This window comes from Drosophila santomea, chromosome 3R, assembly GCF_016746245.2.
Source record: "Drosophila santomea strain STO CAGO 1482 chromosome 3R, Prin_Dsan_1.1, whole genome shotgun sequence".
NCBI classification, from domain to species: Eukaryota; Metazoa; Arthropoda; class Insecta; order Diptera; family Drosophilidae; genus Drosophila; species Drosophila santomea.
In genome coordinates, this window is record NC_053019.2 from 24,254,879 (window position 1) to 24,276,885 (window position 22,007).

At 43.9% G+C, this 22,007-nt stretch overlaps 5 protein-coding genes and 1 long non-coding RNA gene across 8 annotated transcripts; all 6 read right to left on the bottom strand.

The window, feature by feature from the left end:
- Positions 1-19: 19 nt before the first annotated feature.
- Positions 20-455, bottom strand: LOC120453484. The gene has a single exon (XM_039638219.2). It carries the CDS (start codon positions 453-455, stop codon positions 63-65), a length of 393 nt encoding a protein of 130 aa, XP_039494153.1. The 3' UTR covers positions 20-62.
- A 243-nt stretch (positions 456-698) lies between these two features.
- On the bottom strand, positions 699-2,640 carry LOC120453483 (golgin subfamily A member 7). Of its 2 annotated transcripts, XM_039638218.1 has the most exons (5): positions 2,489-2,640; positions 2,125-2,293; positions 1,908-2,060; positions 1,180-1,529; positions 699-1,123 (listed from the first exon to the last, which is right to left on the bottom strand). In XM_039638218.1, the coding sequence occupies exons 2-4, from the start codon at positions 2,284-2,286 to the stop codon at positions 1,389-1,391; spliced, it is 456 nt and encodes a 151-aa protein (XP_039494152.1). In that variant the 5' UTR covers positions 2,287-2,293; positions 2,489-2,640; the 3' UTR covers positions 699-1,123; positions 1,180-1,388. The 2 variants fall into 2 exon arrangements, with proteins under 2 accessions (XP_039494152.1, XP_039494151.1); XM_039638217.1 differs by lacking the exon at positions 2,489-2,640 and having other exon boundaries at positions 2,125-2,437.
- A 198-nt stretch (positions 2,641-2,838) lies between these two features.
- Positions 2,839-4,403, bottom strand: LOC120452569 (hexokinase type 2). Its single transcript, XM_039636851.1, has one exon. It carries the CDS (start codon positions 4,386-4,388, stop codon positions 2,952-2,954), a length of 1,437 nt encoding a protein of 478 aa, XP_039492785.1. The 5' UTR covers positions 4,389-4,403; the 3' UTR covers positions 2,839-2,951.
- A 51-nt stretch (positions 4,404-4,454) lies between these two features.
- LOC120452570 (hexokinase type 1) lies at positions 4,455-5,991 on the bottom strand. The gene has a single exon (XM_039636852.1). The coding sequence runs from the start codon at positions 5,885-5,887 to the stop codon at positions 4,490-4,492; it is 1,398 nt and encodes a 465-aa protein (XP_039492786.1). The 5' UTR covers positions 5,888-5,991; the 3' UTR covers positions 4,455-4,489.
- A 49-nt stretch (positions 5,992-6,040) lies between these two features.
- Positions 6,041-15,367, bottom strand: LOC120452571 (helix-loop-helix protein delilah). The gene is made up of 2 exons (XM_039636853.2): positions 14,197-15,367; positions 6,041-7,515 (listed from the first exon to the last, which is right to left on the bottom strand). The coding sequence occupies exon 2, from the start codon at positions 7,513-7,515 to the stop codon at positions 6,352-6,354; it is 1,164 nt and encodes a 387-aa protein (XP_039492787.1). The 5' UTR covers positions 14,197-15,367; the 3' UTR covers positions 6,041-6,351.
- A 1,235-nt stretch (positions 15,368-16,602) lies between these two features.
- LOC120452713 lies at positions 16,603-17,120 on the bottom strand. 2 transcript variants are annotated; one of them, XR_005616494.1, is made up of 3 exons: positions 17,046-17,120; positions 16,810-16,984; positions 16,603-16,745 (listed from the first exon to the last, which is right to left on the bottom strand). It is a non-coding gene; the product is annotated as an uncharacterized LOC120452713 (long non-coding RNA). The 2 variants fall into 2 exon arrangements; XR_005616495.1 differs by having other exon boundaries at positions 17,051-17,083.
- Between the last annotated feature and the right edge of the window lie 4,887 nt (positions 17,121-22,007).

Consider the following 22,007-nt stretch of genomic DNA (forward strand, 5'->3'; position numbering starts at 1 on the left):
AATGTATTTAGGTTTCAGGTATATTTTGTCATTGCCAATAGTTTCGAAAGCTGAGCATCTGATTAACCAGAGTTTTTCTTGTTAACTCGAATCCTGCGCACCACTTTATATTTAACATTATGCATCGTGAAGTGTTTCCTATTAACGGTCTTGGCTGTGGTCGAGGTCGTAGAAGTGGTTGCCTCCGTGGTCGTGGTGTTGGTGGATGTGGTGGAGTTCGTCTGGGCGGAGGAAGGCTGCAGCAGGAAGAATCCGGCGAACAGGACCAGTGCCAATAGATAGGTGGTTAGCTTCATTGTTCTGCTTTGAAACAATTGTGAATGTATAGCACAGGTTTTCGGCGGTCTTTTTATATCCGAAAGTTTTCTAAGCCAGGCAAGAACAAATATTCGCAGATGATAAGCAAATAGCGGAACACAATTGAAAATCTGCATAACAAATTTGGCACAACACATTTTGCTCCTCTTATTTGCTTCCCTTGTGATGATGTTTACCCGCCGGAGGAAAACAGTTGTAGGCGCGTTTAAATGACGGCAATATATATTTTTCTTATAAGATATATAACTATGTTAATCAATGTTGCTGTTTTATGCTTAAAATCGAACAATTCTCCACTTGTTTAGGTGTAAGTTCATTTGGCGCTGTTTCGAAATCGGTAAGTATTGTATAGAAAAAGTTATGCGTATGCATGCGTCGTATTAAGCTTGAACTATGTGTGTATTTATGTAAATGTTAATGCCGTGAAAATTACAATTTTCGACAATCGAATTGTTGGTAACTACTACAAACATGATGTATACAATTCTATATATTTTTCAATTACAAAACAATCAATTCTCGCTGGCCTTTCGGTCCAATAATTAAATAAAAAACAATTGTAACATATGCGAATGTGTGTATATGTTGATGCTTGCTTCGGCTCAAAATGCAGTTTCGGTAGCTTTTCACTTACATGACTATGCCTGCTATTGCATAAATACTAACTAACTGGCCGCACACTGCCTTGGCTAATCATTAACGGCTAATCTAGCATACAGTATGTGGCTGCAGCGGAGGCACCTCTCCCAGCACACCCGTGACTAAGTCGCATGCCCCAAAACGCTCCGGCCGCTGCTTTGCCAAGCTGAAAGGATGTTATTATAAGTTTGGAACTGAGGCAGGGATTTCAGAGATACTCACACATATGGTTATAGGTTATAAAGCTTTAGCTGCTTCCACAGCTTTGTATTGATTTATTTTTTGGAAACGCACTCGCAGGCGCTGACTTTTGCTTGATAATTGCTGAAACGGACTCTCCTCCTCTTCCACCTCCTTCATGTTCCTGTTGATGCGACTGTGGCTGGTTGGTCTCACATGAAAAACTCGTTGGCTGAATGGGAAAGCGGAAGTCACGTTCGCCCCGGACGATCGAATATCGTAATCTCTATGACGCGAAGTCCCCGATAAGTCGGATCGATCAGCTGCAGGCCCTTGGCGTTGTAAATGCGTTCGTTTTGGGAAGCCACAAATTTGGATATCTTGCGAAGGGTCTGTGGGGGTGGAATAGCATTAGTTTGGGGGTGATATTTGCAGTTTGATAGTTATGAGGTAATAGAGCTGGATGGATAAACGTATAAAAGATTAATATAAGGCAAGCTTATTGCTGATATCAATTGATTTATCAAGTTCTCTAAAAGAAGTCATTAATGACAAAGGAAGTTTATAAACCGCGACCTTTATACCTTAAATGATATGAAAAGCTTGAAAACAAAGACATTTACTAAATGCTTGATATCTTAAGTGAATCAGCTAATAGTATCACATAACGACGTTTGAAACTCTTGACCCCAAATCCCTATTTTCAAAGTGGAACTCGACTACCCCAGCTTTTGACCCACATGCGTGTAATCCTAGCCCAAATGACGCACCTTTTCGTAGTGCGTCTCGGAGCACATGTAGATCAAGTAGGCCGTGATGCAGCCAATGCAGCCCTCGCAGTAGGTGCCGCAGGATCCCTCCTCCGCCTCGGCGTAGAACTCGTTTAGCCTGTTGATGGTGGCCTCGAAGACGTGTCGTTCAATCTGCATGGCAATGCATTTATATGCTCAGATTAATAATCACACAGATAGCGGATATGATAGTCACCATGCCCTCCAGTTCGGCGGGCAGCCGTGTGTGGAACTTGACGGAGGTTCCTTCGCTGTAGTCGCGCTGGATAAAGACCTTGCTGAAGACCACGCCCCCTCCGGTCGCCTGGAGCGCTGTGGGATTGCCGCCCGCTGGAGTAGCGCCGCCGCCTTGGGACATCTTGTCGCTGAAAAGGCGGATAATGGCATTAATGGCCTCGCTCTGCAGCTCGCGATGCATTTGGTTTAGGGCAATCATCTTGATGCGCCCAGTGGACACTCCAATCCCAAATGGACAGCTGGCCTTGCCTTTTCCAGCAGCCCCCGAATTGGGGCTGTTTTGCCCGCCTGGTCGGTGGGGCAAGGCCTGCTGGGTGACCCACCTGTTTGCCTTGTCTGGTTGTAACCTCAGTTGGCCTGGTTAAGCTCGCAGGAATCCCCTAATTGCCTTAAATTCCTTAAATTGGTCGACAGATAAATGTTTGCAAACGCCAAGTGTTACCAGACCGCGAATTGTGTTTTAGACCAGGCCAGTGTTACCAGATCTTGGGCCAGCTGCAATTCGTTCGATAAATGTTCTAAAAAATACTGCATATGTATCAAATTATCGGTTATCGATGCCTGGCGTTGCCACTGAGGTAGGAATATATCACGTCTTGGGCGCCAAAACTTAAATCGAATTTCCGGCTAGAATTTTATGATTGTAGGGTTGAGATTAAGAACGTTCTGCAAATTCAAGGAGTGGTTCTTAAACAATTTATTTCTATCTCTTTTACTATAATTTTAAGGACTTGTATATTAATTTAGGCAACGCTTCCAATGTATTGCAGCAGAAAAACTTTGAATTTAGAGCTTGGCCTTGCCCTGGACAGCCGTGGCCGCCACCAGAGCGGCTCCTCTGCCGGATCCGTCCTCGGAGACGACCAGTTCGAACTTGACGCCCGGCTTGAGGAGCTTCTTCATGTGGAACTGCAGCATATCGTGGTACTTGGGATGGAAGCGATACACGCTGCCGTCGATGCCGATGACCACCTCGTTGATGTTCATCTTGTTGATGATCGTGACCAGGCCGCAGGCACACAACTTGGCCGACCTGGAGGACACCGCCTCGCAGATGAATCGCAGTGCCTCCTTGTCCGGTTCCTGGCAGCCCACGATGCCCAGTTCGCTGAGTACCTTGTTGCAGCTGCGATACTCTCCCGGTGCATCGCTTTCAATGTCGGAAATATAGGAGGACTTGAAGCTCCAGCGCTCCTGCATCTTCTCGGAAGTGGTGCCGTGGAACATAAGGTCCCTGGCCACCATATCCATTACGACCAAGCGCACAAGTTCACCCATATACATGCCCGAGATGCACTTTTCGAACGTCTGCTTGCCGGGATTGGGTGTCACCTTGTCGACGATCTTGTCGTAGGTGGTGCGAACGAACTCCAGGACACCATTGTCCCCGAACGCGCCCCACTCGCAGTTGATGATCATCGACGGCTTGGGACTGGTCTGATATCCCTCGAAGCATTCGGCATTCACGGTCTTCTCCACATAGCACGCATTACTGCCGGTGCCCACGATCAGTCCTATGCGGCAGTTGGGATGATAGAAGGCGCAGGACATCAGGGTGCCCACCGTATCGTTGAGAATGGCCACTGTGTTCACCTTCATGTCGCCCCTGCGATCGATGGCCTCCTGGAGCAGAGTTACCACATTCCTGCCCACCACGCCTTCGCAGCTGAATCCTTTGGTCCAGGCCACTAGGATGCCCTTGGAGAGTCCCTGCTGCTGGACCGGAAACGAGAAGGTGAAGCCCAGCGGCAGTGACTCGTTCTGCAGGCCATGGTAGTGGCAAAACTCCGACAGGCATTCGGCCAGGAAGTCGAATAGCGCCTTTCCAGATCCGGACATTAGGGTTACCGGAAAATTGAAACTCTTCGAGACGATCTCCACGTCCGATACGCTTAGCAGGTTCACGAGCAGCACCCTGAAAGTGGAGCCACCCAGATCCAGGGCCAAATACTTGCCACGCTCCTTGCCAGTGGGAAGATCCTGCACATGGCTGACGAAGCACTTGATCACCGCCCGCGAGTGCGTGTCCTTGGCCAGGCCCATCTTGATCTCCTTGGTCATGCGCTCCACCACCTCGGTCATCTTCTCCTGGTCGATGAGGAAGCCCTTGACCGCGGCCTCAATTTCCGTGTTCACCAGGCTCGGCATTTTTCCTTCACGAAACAAAATTTTCAGTACGGGGCCAAATAGAGAATGAGTGAAAAGTCTAGACGTCCTTTTCATGACTGCATTTCAGGGCTACAATGAAAACTCAAGCGCTGCTTTGCTCATTGTAATTAGGCAAAGATGTAACTCGATACATAATAACAATTTATTCAAGCACTCTAGTAATCCATGGTGAACAACTTTGCGTCCGTATTGTACTTGTTGGCGTGTGCCATGCCCGCCATGATGGCCGCTCCCACGCCGCAGCTGTCCTGGGTGATGACGAACTCGAACTTGTACTTGGGATCGGTCAGCAGCCGGGTGTACTTGTTCAGCACGGCGGCGAAGGTCGGATGCAGGCGGTAGATGCCGCCATCGACGGCGATCGAGATCTCCGGCAGGTGCATGCGGTTGATGAGGCAGGACACGCCACTGGCCACCAGCATGGCAGCTCGATTCGTCACCGTATCGCAGATGTATTTCAGGGCAGCCAGATCCCGCTCCTTGCAGTGCCGTATGCGGAACTTGTCCATCACCTCCTGGGCCTTCGTATAGACGCCCGGGGGATCGGAGACTATTTCGATCAGCGACACCATGTCCAGCTTCCACTGGATGCCTATGTAATCGCGCCTGTCCTCGGCGAAGATGGAGCCCGATTTCATGAGGCGCAGCACTATGATGCGCACCAATTCCCCCATGCAGAGAGCGCCACTGAACTTCTCGTAGATGCGACTGCCCGGATTTATGGACTCGGCGTCCAGCTGGCGATCGAACTCGTTGCGAATGAAGTCCAACTGGCCCGTGTCCCCGAAATGGGCCCAATCCGAGTTAATGATCATTAGCTTTCGACCCTCCTCGCCCTCGTACAATTCACACTTCTCGACCCTCTCCACATAGCAGCTATTGGCAATACTGCCCATGACCAGGCCCATTCGAGTATCCGGCTGGGCCCAGCACAGACCCAGCAGGGAACCGGCTCCCACATTGATGATGCCCATGACCTCGACGGATATGTCGGAGAACTTGGCCAGAGCATCGCGCAGCAGCTGGACCACATCCTTGCCAATGGCGCCCTGGGCGCCAAACTCCTTGGTCCACGACACCAGGATGCCCATGTCCAAGGCATGCTTTTTCAGTGTGAAAGCAAAGGCTATGCCCAGCGGCAGATTTTCCTTTTCCACCTTTTTCTCCTTCACGAAATTGGCAATGCTGGTGGCCAGAAAGTTGAAGAGCTCGGTGCCACGACCCGCTGCCACAGTGTGTGGCATTATCACGCACTTGGAACTGGTGTATATATCGTTTTCGCTGCTGAACTTCACCAGCATTATCCTGCAGTTGGTGGGCATCATCTCCAGGGCCAGGAACTGACCCCGCTCCCTGCCCGTTGGCAAATCCTGCACATAGCTCAAGTGGCACGGAACCGTCGAGCGATCGTGATGATCGCGACTGAGACCCATCGTAATCTCACGGTCCATGAAGTTTCTGATCTTCTCCAGGTCGTCAACGCTCGGATTGAACAGCTTGCAGACCTTGTACACCTCCGGAAAGTCCTCCTCCGGATTAAATGTGATGGACATTGCGTTGTCTGTTTATGGATCTCTTATACAAGGTAAGGATACCTAATATCAAACGCTTCATTAAAAATAATTTTCTAAGAGTCTACTGTGTTTTCATAATATAGATATCTCAAAAAATACCAGTTCCATCAGAGAATAGATTGCTGAGGCGTCTTGAATCAACACTGGGTGCTTTATTTACAGGATAACGAGAAATGCGTCACAAGAAAATGCTTAGATCACTAGTTGAGTTGAGTTGAGTTGAGTTGAGTTATCGTGTGGATGTGGCGGTGCGCAGCTTTTACCTTCGCAGGATGTGTGGATATATCCTGTAAGCTGCTGGCTATGACACAATGAATTCCGCCTGAACGGCGCATCGCATGTAATGGCTAATAGTGAAAGTCGGGCTAAAACTCGCACTCTAACTTAAGACGAGGATAAGGCTTAAAATGAGAGAGTGTTAGGATTGCTACGAGATATACGCGTCACGTGAGAAACATATCCGGAAAATCGGTGTGCAGCAGGTCGAAAGGATAACCATCCAGAGCGGAGAACGAACTAATGCAGGCCGATGGCTGCTGATCGCTGGCAAAGTCGAAGGAGTCCTTGGAACTCTGGTCCAGCAGTCGCAAACTAAGCTCCACATCCGATTTCTCCAGACCCGACATGGGCAGATCACCCCGGCAGCCGGGCAACAGCGATTCCCCGCTGCCAGTGAGCAGACTTCCATAGCCGGGACTCAGGCAGGAGAGGGAATCCCCATCGGAGGCATCCAGCAGCAGGGAGTCCAGGGCGCTGAGCCCGTTCAAACCCGCCAGCGTGTCCAGCTCCAGACCCGGACTGCTGCTGCTGCTGTGGCTGTTCGATGACGACGAGGAGAGCGATGCGTAGGCGGAGGAGGCGGGCGATCCAATCGAGGAGGTGGCGTAGCACGACTCACCGGAACTTATGGCTGGGATCTGGGGCACTGCCTTGGCCTGCTTTTGGCTCTGTCTTTTGCTGGCGGCGGAGCTCTTCTTGCCACTTCCCTTGGCCTTGGCTGGCTTCTTTGCCACGGGAACGGGTAGCTCCACTTCCACCTCAGCCTCCTCGTTCGCATCCAGGTCCACTCTCGCCTCCCGATTGGCACTCTCCTCCAGACACTCGCCGATGAATTCGCTCTCATAGCTGGGATCCCGCATCGAGTCGGTCAGCATGGTGATGTACTTCATGGCCAGTCGCAGGGTGGTGATCTTGGTCAACTTCTCGTTGGTGTTGGCCGCATCCTCGCCCTTTATCGCCTCGGGAACACAATGCCTCAGGGTCTCGAACGCCGTGTTGATCTCACGCATTCTGGTACGCTCCCTGGCATTCGCAGTTTTTCGCCTGTATTTGCTCAGTGGCGGTGCTTTCGTCTTGGACTTGGTGGGTGCATTTTTCCGCGATTTACTAGCCGGCTCCGCGATGTGATCCAGTTCCAGTTGAAAGTCGGGCAGACTGGTGGCTTCTGCATCCTCGTTGGAGCCCCTCTTCTGACGCTTCTGTCGCAGGGAGTACTTCTCGCCACGGGCACTGGCCGCCTTCCTCTTGCGCGAATCCTTGGAGTCCGTCACGGAGGCCATGTCATTCAGATCGGCGTAGTTGTGCAGCTCGTACGTATTGGACTTCATCTGAAAGTGGAGTGCAGAGGCAGTCTTTAGTCGAGGGTCTTCTACGTATATTCGAATTTCGAACCCATCCCATACCGGGGCAATTAACAATTTTGTACAATTTTAGGAAAGACATCGGGGAGCATATGGGGCATATGTGCAATGAAGCGAATCGGTTATTTTCGGACCCACCCCGCCAAAAACTTCCGTAAACGGCTCTCGAATTGGCTTCAATGAACTGAAGTCGATTCTTGAGTAGTGCTTCCGTCATAAAACCCACTGAAGCCGAAAAACCGAGACGAAACGAAACTGAACGCATCAAACCAAAAAACTAATAAATACAATTTAGCAGCAAGAGGGGGGCCAACAAGAACAAATTGGTCTGCCAAATGAAATTTCTCATTGCTCACTGCTCACTGCTCATTGCGTTGCGCAATCTACAAAATTCCTAGTATCTTCTCGATCGCTTTCTGAGTCACATTTGCCAGCGAAAAAGTCGAGGAGTATGAGCTGGCTTCACAAATCCTAAAAATGGTGTAGTCAAGTTTGTTGAATTCTGTACATTCAGAAAGCCCATATTAGTTTTACGTACTTCTCAACGTGTGAGTAATGTAAACGCAAGCAATTTTATCTAGAAGCGTTTATTTTATCGTGTAAGCTACAAATATTAAACAAAATACTCTGTTGTCGTCAAAGGAACAAAATGAAACTAAACTATGAATTCCGCTAGATTTTCTGATAAGAACCTTGAATGAGAAATTATACATAGGGTTTCTGTTGTTTAAGCCTTTAAAAATAAATGCGAAATGCTAATAAAAATGTTATGAGCTGAAAAAAAACTTTTAACACGAAAGTTCATAAAAATATTTGCAGACCTTGTTAAATTTCTTGCTTTAAATATACAAACATGTATTTTCAGAAACGAAAGAAAAATAATTTGGTTTTGTAAATAACCCATAGATAGAAATGTTTATGAAAGTTCGACTAATTAAAAATACATTAGCTTTGATCAACAGTTGTATATTTCTTTAATTATATACTTTTTTCCAATAATTTCCGAATTTTTTATACCCGTTACTCGTAGAGTAAAAGGGTATACTAGATTCGTTGAAAAGTATGTAACAGGCAGAAGGAAGCGTTTCCGACCATATAAAGTATATATATTCTTGATCAGGACCAATAGCCGAGTCGATATGACCATGTCCGTCTGTCCGTCTGTCCGTCTGTCCGTCTGTCCGTCTGTCCGTCTGTCTGTCCGTCCGTATGAACGCTGTGATCTCAGGAACTACAAAAGCTAGAAAGTTGAGATTAAGCATACAGACTTCAGAGACATAGAAGCAGCGCAAGTTTGTCGATTCATGTTGCCACGCCCACTCTAACGCCCACAAACCGCCAAAAACTGCCACGCCCACACTTTTGAAAAATGTTTTGATATTTTTTCATTTTTGTATTAGTCTTCTAAATTTCTATCGATTTGCCAAAAAACTTTCTGCCACGCCCACTATAACGCCCACAAACCGCCCAAAGCTGCTACGCCCACACTTTTGAAAAATGTTTTGATATTTTTTCATTTTTGTATTAGTCTTGTAAATTTCTACCGATTTGCCAAAAAACTTTCTGCCACGCCCACTATAACGCCTACAAATCGCCAAAAACTGTGTTTAAGACTCTCCTTCTCCCTTCCACTAGCTGAGTAACGGGTATCAGATAGTCGGGGAACTCGACTATAGCGTTCTCTCTTGTTTTTACTTATATTTACCCGCTTGCAAAATTGATATGAAATGTTTAAACTATGTTTGGTTTTTCGGATTAAAATGAAACTGTAACTTTTTATATTGTTTTTGTTTTTATTCGTCACACAAGAATTTGTATGAAACATGAATAGATGGTGATTATTTTAGTTTGTATAAATATTTAATATACTTTATTTTTCGTGAGAGGGAAATGTGAGTTTCAAATTCCCGTCACTGCCAAGGGCGCAGTTTACTCGATTTCATATGGGGAAAGTTTTGTGTGGTAAATGAAATGTTTATTATTTTCTTTTGTGTGCGGTAGGTCAGCTAAACGAAATATTTTCCCCTCTATCGAAAGTTGAATGCGGGCAGATACATTTTGCGGTGACTGTGCGGCGGTTGGAAATGCAACAAAACAACGCAGAGCAAAGCAAAGCAAAGCTAACAACAAATGCAACAGTTAATGAATGCATTTTAATGCAAGAATTAAGTTACATGAAAATGTAACATGAAGCCAACGCAACGCCGTCATTTCCACCTCCCAAACAGACGCAGATACACATGGTCTGTGTGAATGTGGATGGAGATGGAGATTGAAATGTTTCTGCATCGATGCTAACGCCCTTGCAATTGTGCCTTGGCCTCATAAATCGCCAGTTTGCCAGCTAACCAGCTAACCAGCCTTCCAGCTTGCCAGTTCGCCAGTTTGCCAGTCTGAATGCAGAGGTGTAAATGCAGCCAGATTGATTGCAGTCAGTTGATCTAAGGGGAGCAGCGCAGCTCACGTCGAGTTAGTCAGTTTAGCCGGCCCCACTTAAATGGACAATTTAGTGCAGATTGTCCAAAATTGGCACTAGACGATTCTGGCCACCTTGCCCGATCCAATCCGGCTTGCATTGGCTTGGATTGCCAGCTTGTTGGCTTGTTGGCCTGCTTGACACTTGTTGCATAGCTTTGACCATTCCCAGAGCTCGCTCTTGGCTTGGCCTAAACGAGTTATGAGGTGTTTCTCCTTAAGTGAGCACTTTTCTTCGATTACCGTTAATGTTTGTTTGTCTGGCAGCATGGCAAAAAAAAATAGAGAATGAATTCCAAGAGATTCAGCACAGCTCATCTCGAAATCCCAGCAAATCTCCATTCGAATCACCTTTCCCTCAACTTTTTGCCTCAACTTTCAACACGTGGCTAGGTTTTTCACTTTGTGTCGGCATTTTTCTTTTAGCGGTTCGCCCCTGATTCGAGGTATAATTAATTTTTACCACGCAATCCTCAGAAATGCTTAAAGACCCTGCAGGCAGAAGTTTTCAAGCTGAAAAAATATCCCCACGCATTGCATGCCCTTTCAAAAACTTGTAAGTGAGTTTGGAAAATGTTCAGTACCTTTGCTTCATTACAAATGTGTTTTGATATCTATTTAAATCTACATAGATATTCAGTTTATAAATAATTTGCAAAGCATGTTTCCAAACAAATGTCATTCTTCAAAAGTTCCGCCCATAGATTTGCAGTGGAATGTAGCCACTTGAGTTGTAAGGGCATCGTAAAAGTTTGCGACATGCAACAAACAAGCTGCAATTAAGCGCGCAACACAGAAAAATTTGTGCACCTTCTTCTGCGAGGGGCGGCAACCGTTGTTTACCTGCTCACTAACCATCCCCTCCGTAAATTTTACCGCCCCCCACCCACCGGTTAAAAACGACGTGAAAATTACCTAGCTTAATGTGGGCCTTTTCGCTGGGTGGGTGGAAAAGCGTGGAAAGTGCAGCAGCGACTGGCCGCAATCAACAAATTGCATGCGATTAAAAGTATTCGCGGCTAATAAACGTTTGTTGAACAAACAGCAACAAGCGGCCTCCTGATTTTCGGAGGATACAGGATATGCTGCAAGGAAGTTGCGCAGGAAGTGGAGCGGGGTTTATACTGTTCATACTGCAGTCTATAGTGTAGCACAGGGCCTGTTTCGTTCTCTGTTGATTGGAAAATTTGTTGCGCGCTTTTCGTGGATAAAGTGAGTGGTGCTGGAGGGGGGGAAGGGGAAAGGGGTGGGGGGTGCCTCTGCTTAAGTTTTCAATTACACGCCGGCACAATGCAGAAAGCGCCCAATTGAAATGCGCAGACAACAAACATAGAACAGTTCCTCTTACACAAAAGCCTAACATTTCATTTCGACACTGGGAAAAATCAGGATAAATCAGAGGACAAAGTAAATTCAATTATATTAAATATAGCTGATGTGATGAATTACTTTTTATATATTATATTATATTATATAATTAAATTTATTATAATAAAATTTATCGAAATATTTTTATGGTTATAATCATATCCAAATAAAAACTTGTTGAAGAATAAGAAAAAAGTGTCAAAGTTGCAGAAGTTTGAGTGCGCATTAAAGTTCATCTCTTTACAATTACTTTGCAGTTGATGAATTCCGTTTCAGTGTACCCCTTCCCCGCTCCCCTTCTCTTTTACCAGCAGTTTGGTAGACAAAAGGCGAGTCGTGCGTGCGACGAGGCGTGAAGGGGTCGAGGGGCGTGGCAGGGGCGGGGTAGGGGCGTGTGGGTGGGTCGGTCCGTTCCACAGATATATGTAGTACTTTTTTTTTTTTGGGAAAATCAGATGCAGTGGCGATGGGAAAAAGGGGAAGGGGTAAGGGAAGGGGAAGTTAGCCAGGCCTAGCTGAAGTGCACTTGAAACTACCGGCGAGTGACTCCTCCCCCTCCCCCTCCCTCCCCCGACACTGCAGTCTGCCCTTCACTTTTGGCTCGGTTGCAGTCGCTGCATTTTTAGGTGTAGCCATTAAATTTAGAACTTTTTCTGCACGCTTGTCTGCGCGCCCATGGGTTTTCCGGGGGAAAAGCGGGTGGAAAGCGGGGGAAATCGGGGAAAGCGGAATTGTTGAATTCAAGGATTTCGGCAGTCGGGTGCGGTTAAATGGAAAATGAAGCGTCTGCTGCTTGGGCATGGAAAAAAAACAGCAACTGAACCACATGAGGCATAGCTGCAACGAGGGTGGATGACTTAGTTTGAACAATGTTATCTTTTGCCAGAATAAAGTTAGCACAGTAAACGGATCCCAACTTTGATTAACAAATATTAGAAGTACTTCCACTAAAAAAGTTAAAAAATATAACTAAAGTAGTATATATTTTATATGCAAACATGTTTCGTAACTTTAAGAGCTGCCTTCTGGGCCGATTCGCCATGGAATCTCCGAGTGATTCAGAGTGTCTCTGTGCCTGCCATGATTTTGATTCGATTTGTTGTTGTTGTCTTTGCCACAGCTCTAAAATTAGTTTTCATTGTATGCAACTTGAATTTCCCTTCACTATTTTCGTTTTCTTATTTTCGTAGCGCTCTATCTATCTTCTCATCTCCCTCGATTTGTAATTCTTAATTTGCTTTTTGTGGAAAGCGTCAAAATCTTTCAATCGGCTTCGACTTTGTTGCCGATACTATACGCTATATAGTCGCCTTTGTTGTTGCACGTCTAGTCTTTGTGTTGTTGCTGTTGTCTCGTGCTGTTGGCTGTTGGCTGTTGCCAGTTGCACGTTGCACGTTGCACGTTGCACGTCCCCCTGCCTTTTGTCTCGTGTGTGCTACCGTTGGCAGCTATTATTTTTAGCCGGCCTGCGGCAAGTTCTTATTTGTTATTTTACCCATCTCTCTCTATCTTTTTGCCGTCTTTTGATTTTTTTACGCTTCTTGCCGTTTTATTTCATTTTGTTTTCCATGCTGTTGATTTGTTGCCTTTGCTTTGGCCAAATGATTTTGTTTGATTTTCCATTTACGTTGAGTTTGTTTATTAAAATTGGCACACACTGCGTATGTGTGATGTGTGGCCGTGTTTACATTCGCTGTCTCCCATTCACGTCTGTGTGGGTAAATACTCGTACATATATGTATCCCCATGTGCGAGTGTATATCCATGTGCCTACGTATGAGTTATATTTTGATAGCTTTCTGTGCGGTTTTGTATTACCCATCGGCTTTTGATTTGCTTGATTTTTTGACAGGTCTCTGGCATTTGCCTACGGCTAGCTTTTATTTTTCTTGATTTTTTCCTGCTATTGTTATTATTCTAGTCTCTTTGCCAGGATTGGGATTGACTGTTCCCACATATGATCTAGATTTGGGTCAGGGGGACAGCAAACAATGAGGTGGGCCAGTGTATATAGGGTAGCGGGAGACTCTTCTCATGCGTTCATAAACTAATTTAATTTTAGATATGCCTTGCGTTGGCAGAAACAATCATTAAAATTTGACTTGATTAAGTAAATTATATATATTTGGCGAACATTTTCTCTGTAAATCACCAAAATATTCATGACGAATAACTTTTTTATCATACTTTGAGCCCGCCCATGTGATGCTAGTTTTTTTTAGCGTTCGTCGAAATGAATAATATATTAAATCATAAATAAATGCTAAACTAAAATCGGCCACCAACCAATTTTACTCGATTATTTGGGCAAACACAAGGCTTGTAGCCAAATGGTATGGCGAAAATGAAAGTGAATAAGCAAATGCCGGCGTTGATTAGCACATCTTCGCATTTAAGTGAGTGGCAGGTTAAGCGGGACTCTCATTGATGATGAGAATTCACAGCTTTTGTTTACACATTAATTAAACTGCTCCCCTCACTTTGGGCGCAAACAAACGGGGAGCCAAGTTGCTTTGCTTCCCTTCGGTAACCTTTGAAAATCAGTTGACAACTGGCTGTCGTCGCCGTTTTCCCTCCTGTGCAACTCGAAAACATTTTCCCCTGCTGCACAACGCACACATCTGGCTTTTCAGCACCTTGGACAAATAAATGTTTCAGAAGTTTCTTTAAAACAACGCCCTGGCCCATCTCTGCCACCCACTTTGGTGATTGGCCAGAGGAATGCCGTTTGTCTATTTTTATTGGGGCGGCAACAAGAGATCGAGGGATCGTCTTTATCTCTACATTTATGTCTGATATATTTACCTTTTTGATTTCATAAATCCAACAATGTATAGCTGCGGTTTTGGTCTTTCGGGATGATTTGAATTCAGTTGTGCACTCTGATTAAGATTTGTTGATGTTTTTATTTTAATTTTTGGTTCATTAATGTTGCGCAAAATTATGCAAATTGAAATTCCGTCAAAGCGTCGTCTAATTAGTCACCCAACTAATTTTGATATGCGATCTTTTTTTGAATTTTGTTTTGCTTGGGATTTTTTCATTCTTTTCGGATTTAAAGTTATTAGCTCATGCATAAATTTGGCATGTTAACACAACAAAAAAGACTTTGTTTTCAGTTTTTATTTCCTCAAAAACTCTAGAACTTGTTTTGGTTTGAATTGATTTTTGCTATGCTTGCGGCGGTTGATAAGAACTTTTGTACGGTTTTCGCGCACTCTGGTGTTGTGTTTATCGCGCTGCTGCTGGAAAAGCCTCGAAGAATGGATTTTCCGTGAAAACGTGCAAGCCGCGTGTGTCAGTACAGCGGCGGTACTAATATGTGCGGCGGTGTGCGTGAGGCCGGTTGCTAAAAATATCTATGAGTGCGCGTCGCTCGCGTTCTGTATCTGTATCTGTATCTGTATCTCGGAATCTGTATCTGTATCCAATATCCCGAGTTGGCATACGAAAATACACGGAGAAATTGCTGCGCTGCGTCCGCCTGCTGCGCTTGTCGGCTGTGCACTGAAAAGATATATCTCGCAGATCGCTGGGATGGTTTGACTTGGCTTTGGCTTTGGATGCGGTGGCAGCTAGATCAGCTGACTGCTCCTCAGTTGGCTTTGACTCCGTTAGCCAGGCTAGCGACTCAGGTGGGCGGCTGATGGCGATGGCGATGGCGATGGCAGTCGAAGTCGGACTTTCGGCTCACTTGTCCGCTGCGCTGAGCGTGCGGCGCGCTATTGGAACGATCAATGAATGAAATGCCGCATTAAAAGGCAGCAAAGTCTCGTTTTCTGAGCGACGGCCGACCAATAAACCGAGAAACCCACTGGCGCTCGCCAACGCCAACACAAAACATCCCAGCACAACACAACACAACATAACACACAGCACAGCACACAGCACAAAGTCATTGAAGAGAAACCAGTTCTCTCTTTCCCCAAATATCCACCCGATGTGTGGGTGCTTTTTGCGTTGGCCGGTTCGGATCGGATGGGATCGTATAGTATGGTATCGTATGGTATCGTATCGTAGTGTTTCTGTTGGTCTTGGGCCGCACTCTCTTGAGTGGTTTCCGATTCAGATGGATTTTCGGTTTCGTTTCGAGTGTTTTGAGTGCCAGCACGAGTGCACGGCCCCCTGAGATTTCGTATGATCTAATATCGCCAGGCAGTTATTTATTTAAATTTATTGCTAATTTTATTTGCTGCTGCAGCAGCGCTTGACATTCATTTGTACAAGTCAGACATTGCTTGAGCTCACTTGAAAATAGTTAAAAATGTTTATTCGTCTTTGATTGAGATGGTATCAGCTACCAAGCTTGACTTGTGTCGGATCTCCATTTTTAAGGTTGAACTTTGCTTGCCAGACCATAAATGATACTCATTCTTGATATTTATTTGGATCAACTTGGATTTGGTGGCGAATTATGAGGCATGTCTAAGTAAAGTTCAAGGAAATGTCCTCATTTATAAGCCATTCAAGTTTTTTAGAAGTATGAATTACAGATTTTTTGTGATTTCTTTTTTGTTTTACTCTAAAGGTTTTGCTTTTCACTCAAAATATTTCGTATAAGACAAGAAATTACGTTTCATAGATACGTAGTTTTATGTTTAGGATTATAAATATTTTTTGGGTGACCCAGATTAGGAGTTTTAAACGGGTATCTGATAGTCGATGCTGGTGCAACTTTATTTGGATTATACAATTTATTCTAATTTGTTTCGATCAGTTTCAGTTGATGAATTGGGTGTGTGCACTTCTCAAGTTGTTTTCACATCGCGTCTAATTTCAAATTGCTAAGCTGATTTCAAAGTCACAATTCAGTTGTTCGAATCCGATGTTGTAGTTTTTTTTTTAACAAAGAATATTGTTTACAGACATAGTTGTTTAGCTGTTTTTTGCTTGCATTTTGTTGCTTCACAAGTAATTATAATTAACTGACAACAGAGAAATAATTGCAAAATGGATTTGCTCCTGCAGGCAAAACAAGTTGTTTTCTCATTATTGTGGCTATGACGACATACCCGGCTTAAATCTCGAGTTTGCCCCGATATACTCCGATATACTCATATATATGAGCACTTTTGAATAAATGACTTCGGGCAATAGACCGATCGACTCTGTGACTGACTGACTGGCGAATAATTTATCTTTGTGCTTGTCTGTTGGCGAGTTCGTCATCGTTTGTCGTGTTTTGTTCTTAAGTAAATAAATCATGATGACAACAGTTAAATTTGATTATAATTCTCTTTTTTTTTTTACTGCCCAGAAAGCATACATTTTTCATGGCACAAGGTCGTCACACGTTTTATGGAGAGTGGAAAAGTAACGCATGCAACATTAATTTGATTTGCGTGCGAAGTGAGCTAAAAATCAAATTATATATGTACGAATATTTTTGATTAACTGAGCATATTTAAAAATACATACAAAGTGGCCAAAAATGTTGTGTTTCTCTGCTGACAGCTTAATCTGCGAACGATGACGACTCCCAAAGCAAAAAACATGAATAAGCGAGCCATAATTAACAAACAAACGTCACTTTTGAATGTTTGTTTTATAATCAAGTCCGAAAATATATGGGCGTGACCAATAGGGGTTCCAACTGCCGAAAAAAAAGAAGCATTTAAAAAAATAATTAGTATATTAATCGTTAAATCTTATACAGTACTATATAGCTTTTTCGTATAATTAATAATAAACTTCAATAGTTTTCGCAATATTACAATAATTATTACAATCATGTACGCTTGTAAAGAATGAGCTAATATAATATTTATGATACCCAAGACTAATTGTTACTAAAGTAGTAGAAATTTACGGTGTTAATTGCCATTACCTCTAATCCCATTTGAGCGTGAATAATGCCCCTGCTCCACCTGCCATGTCGCTCAATTGCTTATGCAAATGTTCTCAGTCTCAGTCTCAGCTTTGGCTTTGACTTTGGCTTTTAATTGCCCGCTTCGGAAATCGCAATTGCCTTAATATGGTCAGAAAGGCAGGCGCGCTGCCCAGTACAAGTTCGATAGGGCATAAGCCATCAGCTATTAGCCATCAGCCAACAGCCCCTCACCTCTTGGCCCACTTGGCATGCCGGCGATCCCACTAAGGAAGTCTGTGAGACGTGTCTGCGACCATTTATGGCCGCCAACATTGAGAAAGCAGTGAGAAAGCAGAGCCTTTGTATACAAACTCTCTCAACTGGCTAATTGTGAGCATCGAGTGGCTTTGGGCCGGGCTTCTGAGCCGTGTTTTGTGTGCTGTTGCTACCTTGTCGGCTGTTAACTTTGTCTGCAGTCAGTCAACAAAAATAAAAAAAAAAAGCGTTGGTGTCGCTGAGTGGGCGGCGACTGGGGCTTGAGTCAACGTAGATTTTGTATTATATTTTACGTAAATTTATTATTACAAATATCGTTATTGCCGCTTTCAAGCGGAAATACACTCGACTTGGCCAGCCCACGCTCCCTCACGGTCATAACCACCTGCACAGGTTATCTCTGCGTTCTGCCTTTATTTCTTTCTTGGCTTTTGGGAAGTGGAAGCTGGCTATTTCGAGTGGAATTGGACGAGCGGAAATGTCAGGCGATTAAGTTGTTGTTTCTCAGCTCGGTTACGGTTACGTTGTCTGATTTTTCTTCTATTCGTCTCATTTTTAGTGATAATTAATTTTTGTGAGCTCTGAATACTTCGGATTTGCATAAGTGAGGGTCGCGTGGGTGCGGGGCATATGCAGCAGTTGGTAGATTTATGAATGGCATAGTAGAGTGAATTTGTTAAATTTCAGGGGTTTGACAATAGGCAATTATTGCACTGCCATTTACATAAATAAATGAAATTAACTGTTGAGCAAGGTATGAATGATATTTAATAATTAACTTATGCATGCACAAAATGTATTATTTATTGGCTGAAATCTTTAATGATGCGTCTAACTATTTTTCAGTAGTTATACCCGTTACTCGTAGAGTAAAAGGGTATACTAGATTCGTTGAAAAGTATGTAACAGGCAGAAGGAAGCGTTTCCGACCATATAAAGTATATATATTTTTGATCAGGATCAGTAGCCGAGTCGATCTGGCCATGTCCGTCTGTCCGTCCGTCTGTCTGTCCGTCTGTCCGTCTGTCCGTCTGTCCGTCTGTCCGTATGAACGTCGAGATCTCAGGAACTACAAAAGTTAGAAAGTTGAGATTAAGTATACAGACTCCAGGGACATAGACGCAGCGCAAGTTTGTCGATTCAGGTTGCCACGCCCACTCTAACGCCCACAAACCGCCCAAAACTGCCACGCCCACATTTTTGGAAAATGTTTTAATATTTTTTCATTTTTGTATTGGTCTTGTAAATTTCTATCGATTTGCAAAAAAACTTTTTGCCACGCCCACTCTAACGCCCACAAACCGCCCAAAGCTGCCACGCCCACACTTTTGAAAAATGTTTCGATATTTTTTCATATTTGTATTAGTCTTGTAAATTTCTATCTATTTGCTAAAAAACTTTTGGCCACGCCCACTCTAACGCCCACAAACCGCCCAAAGCTGCCACGCCCACACTTTTGAAAAATGTTTTGATATTTTTTTATTTTTGTATTAGTCTTGTAAATTTCTATCTATTTGCCAAAAAACTTTTGGCCACGCCCACTCTAACGCCCACAAACCGCCAAAAACTGTCCTTCGCACTTACACTAGCTGAGTAACGGGTATCAGATAGTCGGGGAACTCGACTATAGCGTTCTCTCTTGTTTTATTATCATTTAAAGTAAAGTGAAAAATGACATTGAAATCCACTGAAATATTTTCATGTTATTTAATTGAGTGCATTGTCTTTTCCAAGCTCACTGCGAATATTGTATGGGAAAATGGTAAAACTTCAGCTGGAGATCAGTGATATGCTAATCCAACTTTGATTTAAATGGCCATTGACATAAACATGGATCACTTTCGGTACAATAGTGCAGCCTGTTCATATCAATCAACGCTTATTAGCCATGAAAAGCGTTCGCCACTGAGGCTAACTAACATCCGAGCATCGTTAACTAATCGTGTGTGAAGAATAATGGATATGCTCGGGCATTGACAAAGCTTAACAAATCACACAAGAGGGCGAAAAGTGAAACTGCTGAAAAGCCACATGAAAGGCCATATGAACCCGCCAAAATGGCAGCCCCCAAAAGATCGTGGCTAATCGTGAGCGATGGTTATAGCCATAGTATGTTGCTAGTGCTGCTGCTGCTGTTGCTGCTGTGAGGAACGTGATTTGGCCCCCGTCATTCAAGCATTTAAGTCATTTAACATTATGTATCACTCGCTCGTCGCTGCCAATTGTAATCCCCTTCCTCGCCGAACAGCCACAAACACGGCGCAACAATGGCCACAGCGACTGGAGCAACACACCAAGTGACAAACAACAACATGCAACAAAAGCGCGGCTCTGGCGTCATCGTTTGTCTGTCTGTTTGTCTTTCTGTCTGTCCGATTGGCGGTTTGTTGTTGTTTTTATTAATTTCGGTTCAATTAATTACGCTACAAATTGTCAACAAAATCGAAACCGCAGACAACGCACACACACGCGGTTCGAAGGTCCCGATGAGCAGCTGAGCTAATAACCAATGCAAATCTCCATCGACAGTAACATGCACACTGAGCGAAAATACCTTTTATTACAGGGAATTTAAAAAGAGAGAGTGGAAGAAATGAAACATTATTAATAAAATATACTAATTTATTTAAGACCATTACTATTTACACTTATAAAAAGTCATGTTAATGCAAGCAACTAATTATCTTCTTTCGTGCAGATCTTTTATACAAGAAACACATGATGAATTTCTTTCAGTGCAGCAGCATCGAGCATTTGAAATGACAGCGAGACACGCTGTGTAAATGGGTGAAAAGGGGGCTTTGTGGGATTGAAGTGTCCACTGGCCCGTCTAATGGCTGACTGTTGGCGGCATTAACTCATCATGATTGGACGGAGAAGCTGGAATTAGTTGGGCCAGAGGTCGCAGGGGCGTATAAATATTGATTTTAAGCCCCGTGCTCGGTGGATGTGGATTTCGACATGGTGTCGCATCTGGGCAACCCACAAAACCGCCACCCACAAGCGCCAACTCCTGTCCGAGTGCCAATTATAAAAGGCCACTCCAACTGAGTGTGGATGCCAACTGGCAACTGGCAACCGGCAACCGGCAGTCGGGGTAATAATTTCAACAACATGTCAATGCTGATGCGCATCAAAGTGATTTTGTGCAGCAGCGTCTGCCTCAGGTTCCCATGTATGATATATCCCCAAAATCCCCCATCACCCATCACCCATAAATGTTGACAAAACGCCAACGCATTGGAGACGTTTCACATCAGCGATTGGTTTCTGCTCGACATTATGTACACGACTGCACACATGTAGTACGAGTACGAGTGTATCCATCCAAGTGATGTACGAGTATGTGGGTGCGTGTCTGTTTTTATAAATAAGTGGGCTCAAATAAAGAGGTAAGTGTGCTCGAGGGTGGCAGGTGAGTTGATTATTTTCTTTATTTCCCTTTTTTATTATTGGGGCTACCTCTCGGCGCAGACTATAAATTTTGATATATTTAGCGGTCCAACATTGAGGCCATATGTCATCTGCATATTTCATACGAGTCGTGTCGAACTGCAGTTTGTTTTACTTTTGAGTATATGTGGGGAAATTTAATGCTGCAGCTGGCAACTGTGAAAGGAATCAATGAATTGTAATATATATGCACGAATATATATGGTGCTTTTAATGTAATTTAAACTCGAATTACATTTTTTAATAAATTTAATTCTAATCATTTCAAAGCTTTCGGTTTTATTGGTCTGTTCAGAGGTGAAACCAATTCTGTTAAATGCAATATTAATAGTTATATTGATACATTACCGCAAGTTCAACTACTCGATTACTATGAACTGAATATGTCAATTAAATGCATTTACAGCCGTGGACGTTAATTAAAAGTTTTAAACATATTTGTTTAGGCGGCTCAATTAATTTTATAGTAAAAGTAAAAATTATAGAGTAAAGTATTAGTCACGCTTGGCAAAGATTTTTAGTTTATGACTTGACGTGGGAGTTTGTCTACTCATGATTTTGTGACTTTTATGAGGAATTGTGATTTTGATGGATTTTGGTCATAGAAGGAGTATTCCCTTTATTGGCGCAGATACCGTAGATACAGAAGATTTAAAAGGGTGAAAAACAATTTTCATTATCCAAAGCATGGCAAAAATAATCCAAGGTTTTGTTTAGGAAACATAAAATTCGCTTGATCGATCACCGGCGATACGCCTTAAATTGCTTAGCATAAAATGGGCATCCTTCTATTGGAAACTCGTGTTGATTAATTGCCCAGTCTTTGATGTTTGCATGCAGTTGGCTGTTGGCAGTTGGCAGTTACGCACATTAAGATTCAATCAAAACACATATAAATAAACTCTCAAATGTACGACAGAGTTTATTTTTAGCCGCAAAAGTGCAGCGTCGCCTTGGGTTGCCGTCTATAATTGCGAATAATAAGCCTCAATTGGTGATGGCCAAAAAGAGTCAGGCTTGCACAGTCACAATGATTTTAGTGTAAGTCTTGGGGACTCCAATCCTACGCACGACCATA